This window comes from Ixodes scapularis, unplaced genomic scaffold (assembly GCF_016920785.2).
Source record: "Ixodes scapularis isolate PalLabHiFi unplaced genomic scaffold, ASM1692078v2 PGA_scaffold9__187_contigs__length_104089568, whole genome shotgun sequence".
NCBI lineage: Eukaryota > Metazoa > Arthropoda > Arachnida > Ixodida > Ixodidae > Ixodes > Ixodes scapularis.
The window spans coordinates 98452744-98462077 of NW_024609884.1; the positions used below are offsets into that span (position 1 = coordinate 98452744).

Sequence of the window (9334 nt, forward strand, 5' to 3'; positions counted from 1 at the left end):
ACAACCGTCGACGGTTTTGTGGCTGAAGCCACTAACATCGAGCGATCGCTGTCGGCCCGAGCAAGCCATTACCATCGACACGCCGGTGTGCCTGCTCCTCGAACCGCCGCATCTTACCGACTAGACCTGAACGCCACCGGTGTCGACGGCCTTCGGGAAATCGTCCGCGACATCGTACGGGAGGAGCTCCGGAAGCTGCTGCCTGCTGCCAACCAGCCGGCTGAGCTGTCGATCGCCGAAGTGGTGCGCGAAGAAGTCCAGCGGGCAATTCAACCGGAGGCTCCTGCCTGCGTAGCACCACCGGAAGAGCCCGCCCTGACCTACGCCGCAGTAGCCCGACTGCCACCGCCTCCTCCTCCAGCCTATGTTGCGCCGCCCCGACGTCGTTCTCCTGCGCCGCAGCACGACCACCGCCGCGACGACCAGGTGCAGTACGCCGCCCAAGAGCCCCGCGCACCTCGGAAGACCGACGTGTGGCGAACGCCCCATCGACGCCCCCTGTGCTTCCACTGCGGGGAAGCAGACCACACTTACCGGCGATGCCCGTACCGACGACTCGGGTTGCGCGGGTTCCACCCAAACGACCCGCGGCCACGTTATGGTGAACGCCCTCGGGAAATCGACGAGTACCTGCGGCGACCTCAGTCCCCTGAGCCAGCGTCCCGCCGAGAGTTCCGGTCACCGTCGCCACGAAGTCCAGCCTCGCCGATGCACCGACCCCGACGTGAAAGCCTGTCGCCCCTCGCTCCACGCCGGGGAAACTAGGCGCGGCAACCCCTGAAGGTGGAGTTGCCGAAGACGACCGACGTAAAGAGCCTCCAAGAACGAGGGAGCACTCCCACTCTCCCGACTCTACGCATCACAACGACGCTCCTGCATCGGTGTCCAACAACCTAAACGTTGTTATCGACGGCCTCGACGCATCGGCACTCGTGGACACTGGAGCAGACTACTCAGTGTTGAGTGGGAGGCTCTCCCGCCGCCTTCGAAAAGTCATGACGCCGTGGGATGGACCCCAAATACGAACCGCCGGAGGACATCTCATCACACCAGTCGGGAGATGCACTGCTCGCGTCGAGCAGCGGCCGGGAATCGAACCCTGGCCCTTCGCATGGGAGTCAAGCGCGATAACCGTTAGGCTACGGCCGCGCTACCTACTTGGCGCGCGGCATTATTCACCGAAAAAAAATCAGTAAACTTATTTTGAAATAAATATACACCGAAAAAAAAAAACGAAAATCGAATTTTAAAATAAACACCGAAAAAAGTACGCCGATTTTCGAAAACATAGAAACCGAAAACGCGGAACCCTACTTATAACTTTTGAATAAGATGTCCATTCGGGCGGAAACTTTGGCATCTGGTTGTGACCTCTAGCGCTTCCTTTGGATAGAGAATGAGCGTTCGTCGATGCCTAGTTTATTTTTGCAACAAGAAAAACAAAAAAAAACTGCAATTTTTTTTTGTTACACCGTGTATGTTTGCACTTCTTTTTTGTCTACGCCTTTTTGATACTTTCGTGAATATTGGCTTCTTTTTCTTCAACGTCCCATGAAATGACGATCATGTGCGTTCATCCTATAATGAAAGCTAAGCTAATTCTTTTCTTCATAAAGTGAGCGATGGACTGCTAAAACATTTATCGTCATACCTGGCAATATTTTCCGCTTCAACTATCCCTCGAGTAAGTTGGCAACCGCTTCTGGCCAGCACTGTACACCTATCTAGATGTCCCGCACATCTGCAATCACGGCAATGTACACCTAAATGTCCTGAATGGGCTGTAGCTATGTTCTTGTGCTCACGTAGTTGATCGTTTATACGTCTCCCAGTCTGGGCGATACATCGTTTCCAACAGGAGAGGGGGAAAAATACACTACCGCTCCTGTGCGCGAAACGAAACTGGTCTGGTGCTTTTTTGTGCAGCTCGCTGATTGTTGTAAAAGAGGGTTCACTTTTTTTGTAGAAGCCGGAAAGTTTTTTTTGGAGCCGAGAAAATGACATCGATGTTGACAATCTTCGCCATTTCCTTAAGACCATGAGAGACGTTGGGGATGTAAGGCAGAACAATGGGTCTTGTTGACCTCTCTCTTAGTTTTCGCCTCATTACATCTTTTTTTTTTTTTTTGTCTGAGAATCTTCTCCGCCACTGATGTTAATAAGAAAGTGGGATACCCTGCTGGATGACAGGCGACAAATTTGTGCAGAGAAGCTTGTTTTTATCCGATGTTTGCATGATTTTATGAGTGAGTTTTTAAGGCGAACGTCGACAAAAGCAAGTTTCCCACCATGATGGAAAAAGTTCTTTCCATTTTCAAAGAGTGCATGAATTCGGTAGAGCTCACGCACCAGCTTCCCTTGGAGAGGCCCATAAGATTGCTTTATCTACGAATACGTTTATTGACTTTTCACATATGCTGGTTCTACGAGCCACGAGGAAACAAGCCGCTCCTTAACTTCAATTCTGCAAACTCCAAGTTGATTAAAAGAGGGGCATCGTCAAACTTTGCCTTAAAAACTGACTTATAAAATCATGCAAACATCTGATAAAAACAAGCTTCTTTGCACACATTTGTCGCAGGGTATCCCACTTCCTTATTAACATCAGTGGCGGAATACCTCCTCAGAGAACAGAAAAAATATATCATCAGACAAAAACCAAGAGACAGGTCAACTAGACCCATTGTTGTGCCTTTCATCCACAACGTCTCTCGTGGTCTTAAGAAAGTGGCGAAGAGGGTCAACATCGACATCATCTTCTCGGCTCCACACAAGCTTTCCAGCTTATGCAAAAAAAGTGAACACTCCTTTAAAACATTGAGCGGGCTCCACAAAAAAGCACCGGGCCAGTTTCGTTCTGCGCACAGAAGGGGTAGTGTATTCCTTTCCCCTTTCCAATGGGAAACGATATATCGGCCAGACTGGGAGATGTTTAAGCGATCGACTCCGCGGGCATAACAACAACATGACTAGAGCCAGCTCAGGACATTTACGTCTACATTGCCGTTATTGCGGATGAGCGGCACATCTAGATATGTGTACAGTGCTGGGCAGAGGCAGTAGGCAACTGACTAGAGAGATAGTTGAAGCAGAATATATTGCCAGGTATGAAGATAGATGTGTTAGCAGTCCATCGTTCACTTTATCAAGAAACGAATAAGATTATCTTTCACCATAGGATCAACGCACGTGATCGTCAATTCATGGGACGTTAAAGAAAAACAAGCCAATATTCACGATAGTATCAAAAGGCATGAAAGAAAAATAAGTGCAAATATAGATTGAGTCGTGAGTCAGCGCTGTGTGGGTGTTTTGTCTGCTGTGAGTGTATCACTAAGAGTGATTATTTTTGTGGCCGATGGTGAGGTGTGTTTGTGTGGCACCCCATACTTGCGCTGGTTTTTTGAGACATGAATAACCAACTCGCCCAAGCCAGCGTTTTGTCCGCTTTGACCTTGAGCGCCTCCGCCGGCTACCGTGACGAAGCATCTGCGTGGCTGGGCTTTTCTTTGTGTTTTCTTTCTTATGCGTGTGCTTGAAGACGTAGTTTTATGAGCATCTTTCGGGGACAACAAAAACGGCTTTTCGTGCTATGAGACAAGTAAGACTTTCGCCTTAAAATTCTCGTAGAGCCGATTGAAGATATCGGGCTGGGGATTGTATGGTCAGAGGCTCGATTCTCGCTAATATCCTTGGTGAATCTCATTGCGGTCGATCCATTGTGCCTATTTAGGAATATATATGAATTATTAGGAACATTTTAACTCTTACGTGCTTAGGATCCCAGACAACGCAAATACATCTTGGGGAAATCCTCACCCAGGTAGCACGCCAGAGGAATGCCCGACTTGGGCAAAGGTCTGGCAAACATAAGGGCCTAACTTTGACGTAGTTAGATTTTTGCACCATGGCACACATCAGTGCCAAAGTACGGTGCCTAACTATAGCCTTAGTTGGGCGATCCTAGGGCATGCCAAAGTTTCGCTCTTCTCTGGTGCGCCAGAGGAGTGCCAAAGTTTGTGCCATACTTGAGCCATAACTGCCATAGTAAATTCTAATCTGGGAATTCGGGGCATGCCAAGGTTTGGCGTTTCTCTGGTCCGCCAGAGGATCGCCAAAGTTGGTGCCATACTTCAGCCATAACTGCCAGAGCAACGCCTAATTTCGGTGTTTGGGACGTGCCAAGGTTTGGCATTTCTCTGGTCCGCCAGAGGAGTGCCAAAGTTGGTGCCATACTTCAGCCATACCTGCCAGAGCAACGCCTAATTTCGGTATTTGGGACGTGCCAAAGTTTGGCTTTTCTCGGGTCCGCCACAGGATTGCCGAAGTAGTGCCATACTAGAGCTATAACTGCCAGAGCAACGCCCAATTTGGGTATTTTGGACATGCCAAAGTTTGGCGTTGCTCTGGTCCGCCAGAGGAGAGCCAAAGCTGGTGCCAGACTTGGGCCATAACTGCCATAGTAAATCCTAATCTGGGAATTCGGGGCATGACAAGGTTTGGCGTTTCTCTGGTCCGCCAGAGGAGCGCCAAAGTTGGTGCCATAATTCAGCCATAACTGCCAGAGCACAGCCTAATTTGGGTATTTCGGACACGCCCAAATTTGGCGTTTCTCTGGTACGCCACAGGAGTGCCGTAGTGTGCCATATTTGAGCCATAACTACCAAAGCAACGCCTAATTTCGGTATTTCGGCCTCGCCGAGTTTGGCTTATCTCTGGTCCGCCACAGTTGTGCCAAAGTAAGTGCCAGACTTGAGCCATAACTGCCGCAGTAAATCTTAATTTGTCGATTCGGGGCATGCCGAAGTTTGTCTCTTCTCTGGCTACCCACTGAAGTGCCAAATAAATGCCAAAAGTGGTAAAGAAAGCCGAGAGGCCAGCCCAAGTTTCGAATATCTCTGGGTGTCACAGAAGTGCTCTTTCACGCGTCGCAGATGAGAAATAAATTAAATAAGCGTTGGAAACACGATGGTAAGATGTCATCACCTCCGTTCCCAAGCAGCACGGCAATACTTTGCAATATCCTGCCAGTGCCGGCCGAAATTCGGTTCCAATATCGCTCAAATGTCCAGTTTTGCACCACCGTTTGATACCCGGCAGGTATTCCCGGACAGCTATTTCGCCCCGGCCTAGCGTTCGCGGAATATTGTGCGAAAACTCTACGATTCCTCTCCTCCGCATTGGCTGAACGTCGTGCAAGTATGTGTACGTTGCATGTCATTTGTTGCATATCCAATCACTTATACGGACAAACAGATTTTTTTCAATCGCTCCCAGAAGTTTATTAAACAACTATCATTACACACAGTGTATTCTCAGCATATTTACAAAGGTCACACTTCTCTGTAAAGCGAAAAGCAAATTATAAAATACAATTACACTGTCCTCATGTCAAGCAAAACTCATCACACAAAAACCGCGTAGATTGAGAGGAAAGCAGGACGACTATCAGAATCATGCTTGCATTGCACTTACTAGTGAAAGAGCGATATCATGTAATCCTTGATAGATGCCCCCTTCGGGCGCCACGTCCACAAATGTGCACGCCACGTTTACGCGCCAATCTAAAATAGTACACGGAAGAGAAATTGCCTTTGAGGCGCACCGTTTACATTTGTGGCCGCTGCTCTCTCTGTACCTGTGGCGCCATCTCGGGAAATCTCGGCGAAACGTTTTAGAAACCACGTGGAAGGATGGACGCCTCGACGTTCTATGGCGGAACGAGTAAGTGGCTCTCTTTTCTTGAAGTTTTCATTGATTATGCAGCATGTCTTGCAAAATGAAAAAATAGCTGCATGTACTTAAGGATACACTAGATGCGATATGACGATTGTTGTTATCGCAGTCGAAGTACAAAATACTGAACAGGACTGTTGTAGTTTTGCGTCCCCATTAGTTGACATCGCGCCTGAAGGCAGTCTTTCGCACAAAGGTTCTTTGGGAGTAGGGGATTACTTTCCTAGCGAAACACGTCTAACATAAATTGCCTGTGATTTCCTACAGATATCCAGAATCACGCAGCTGCGAGAAGGAAATTGGATGATGAGACGGCTGAAGAGCTGCTGGAAAAAATTGCAAATGGAGATATTTCGGACGGGGATTTTTCCATGATGAATCCGCCGAAGCTGACCTGGAAAGCACAGTAAGTGCAAGTTTATTTCTAGCTTTTTTTGTTAAATTAAGTGAAACCGTATTTATTGCAGGACGCTAATGCCGGGAGCAGCGAATTTACGAGCACTTCAGGAACTCCAGGAAGCTCGCAGGCTGTCCATGTGCAGCCGAAAGACAGCATCGCATCAAAGAAGTTTTCTGTGAAATGGGAAGCGAAAGAATTTTCTCCCACTGACACTGCTTGTTGCTATCGACCGCAAGGAGGCTCAGTGCCGCAGGAGCCACTGGTGTATTTTAGCCGGTATTTTTCACCTCAGATCTTTCGAGATTTTGCTAAATTTACAAACATGTATGCGCTTCAGAGAGATGGCACTGAACTTGGAACCACCGAAGAAGAAATCAAGGTTTTCTTTGGAATGCTCATGCTCATGGGGGTTTTGAAATTCCCAAGAGTGCGGATGTACTGGACTACTGCCACAAGAATTCCGGCAATTGCTGAGGCAATGAGTGCAAAAAGGTTCTTCAAGATCGGAGCCGCCTTACACATCTCGGACTCTAACGCTCCGCGAGATCCAAACAGCCAGGGCAAGTTTTGGAAGGTTCGTCCCGTCATTGAAGCAGTCAGGCAGCGATGCTTGCTGCTGGAGCCTCTCGAGCATAACAGCGTGGACGAACAGATGATTGCATTTACGGGTCGCGTTGCAGCGAAGCAGTTCGTCAAAGGAAAACCCAACCCAGAAGGGGTCAAGGTGTTTGTCCGCTGCAGTTCCGACGGCCTCGCACATGACTATGAGCTATACCAAGGCAAAGGCACTGGTGTGAGCGCGCAGCATTCCCACCTCGGACTTGGTGGCTCCGTTGTGATGCGACTTGTCCAGACAATGTCGCAAGGACAAAATCTAAAGTGCTTTATGGACAACTACTTCTCATCAGTGAAGCTTTTTCTTGAACTGAAGGAGATAGGTATTTTGGCCAGCGGCACGATTAGAGCAAACCGCTTGCTTGGATGCCAGCTGAAGACCGAAAAACAGATGAAGACAGAAGGCAGAGGATGCACCGATCACAAAGTTTCTAAAGAAGGAGACATCGTGCTGGTCCGTTGGCAAGACAATGGCGTGGTCAACATGGCCTCAACGCATGTTGGAACCGGAAACACCGGCAAGGTGAAGAGGTGGAGCGAGTCCAAAAAAACGCACATCGACATAGACTGCCCTGATGTAATTCTTCAGTACAAGTACATGGGAGGAGTCGACAAACTTGACTTCGTGATGTCGTTCTACCCCATGCGGACGAAAACGAAGAAATGGACCGTAAGAGTAATATCTCACTTCGCCTCTTTCTCTTTGGCAAACAGTTGGCTAGAGTATGTAAGAGACGAAGATAAGGAAAAGCTGCTCAAAAAGAACACTATGGACATGCTGGCATTCCAGACAGATGTCGCCCATAGCCTAATAACATGCAACAAGACGGCCCAAAAGAAGCGCGGTCGGCCAAGCAATGAAAGTCCCCAGCCGGTGGCAAAGAGGGCTCACAATGCCGAGCCACAATCCACGAACACAGTTCGGTACGACGGCTGCTATCACTGGCCAGAACACGTCAGCATGCCATTTGCCCAACGGTGCAGACGAGAAGACTGCAGCTCAAAAAGCCGAATTCGCTGCAAGAAGTGCGGCATTTTCCTTTGTTTGTCGGCACAGAAGAACTGTTTCTTCCTGTTTCATACGAATTAATCTGGCAGATCTCGGGGTCGAGATTTCTAGATGAAACACTCTTCTCTTTTATTTCTCACACAAGAATGTGTCAAGAAAATGTGTAGTAAGCTGTTTGAAATATCTTTAAAAAAATTCCTACTTGGAGCGCAATGTGCACAATTGTGGACGCAATAAAAAACATAAAAAAACGAAAGAAAAATTGTTTTGACACTACATTTAGTTTTCATGTATTTTTTTGCTTTTATAAATAAGCTCCAATTATTTTTCCAGTAAAAATTGTTAATTCGCGCCTGAAGGGGATAATCCCAAGTCAGGCACCCCACAAACACATTCGAGGAAGAAGGTTGCGCACATTCAACTGACGTCTCGTCGTCGGCGAAGAGCAGTTTTTGTCGAAGCGTGTTCAACAAACACATCACAAGTATTCCACGAACTCCGGTGAAAAAAATGGCTGTTACTGAAAAATTGGCATGGACGTATTCCGACTGTTTACGACGAAAAAACACGGCCGCGTCTGCAACGCACGATAGCAACAGAACACTGAAGAGCGCAGTTCGAAAACCGGACCTACGTGGCCCGCTTTTTCAATAACCAGGCAAACGGCGAAAACGACAGCCCCAGAGATCCCATCAGCGTGACAGAGAAAGTCACGTGACAAATTTTCGTCCAAACGTTCTTGTCCTATGCGTCCTACGTAGAGAGGTCACGCGTTTCGCTTCACTCTTTTGATTTGCTTAAAGCGGCTGTCGCGCTCGCTGACAGCCACACGAAGACACAAAAGCAGGTGGGGAGGATTTGCAAAAGGCGAGGTCGAAGGTCCATCAACAACGCATAAAAGGAAAGGCCGCTTCTGCCGGTGACCTTGTCGCCTTGCCTAGTCTGTCAGCGTTCGGCTTCCATTGATGGCCTCAGAAAGATAATCTCCTTTCTTGAGAGCGAAATGGACGGGGTGGTTATGTTTTCCGTGCTTGTCGCCATCCAAAAGGCCTCAATTATTTCTCTCCCCAATCGCTCGCAGTGGCCTCCCATGGCTGTCGTGCCGGTGAAATTAGGAGCGCAAAAATACTCCAGAAGCCGGGCGAAGGCAAGATAAATGTAATAACAAAAACGGCTTGACATAACAAAAATGACAATTTAATTAAACGTTTCGCCTCCCATGCGGGAGGCATCTTCAGTAGAGCGCAGAGCGAGTGAGAGTCGCACAAAAAAGTTCGGCTATTCAGGCATAAAGTTTGTGTACAGGTCCGGCAGGGGGCCACGGTTCTTGTTTACCAGCGATGAATCACTTCCGCGTTTGTCGTTCTGGATGAACCAAGATACCAGCAGCTTCCTCGGTCCCCACCTTTTATCTTTCGCCAAGGTCGATGCCTTGTCAAAGTCAAATTGGTGTCCTGACGTCCATGCGTGGTCGACGAGTTCGCACTTGAAGCGGGTGCCGTTGGTGGAATTGACGACATCCCGTGCGTGTTGTTTTAGTCTTGCTTTCCTTTTTCGTCCCGTCTCTACAATGT

General features: G+C 48.3%; 1 protein-coding gene across 1 annotated transcript; it reads left to right on the forward strand.

Moving 5' to 3' along the window:
- The first annotated feature begins 5693 nt into the window (after positions 1 to 5693).
- On the forward strand, positions 5694 to 7841 carry LOC120846469 (piggyBac transposable element-derived protein 3). The gene is made up of 3 exons (XM_042287472.1): positions 5694 to 5724; positions 6004 to 6074; positions 6204 to 7841. Exons 1-3 carry the CDS (start codon positions 5694 to 5696, stop codon positions 7839 to 7841), a joined length of 1740 nt encoding a protein of 579 aa, XP_042143406.1.
- Positions 7842 to 9334: the final 1493 nt, after the last annotated feature.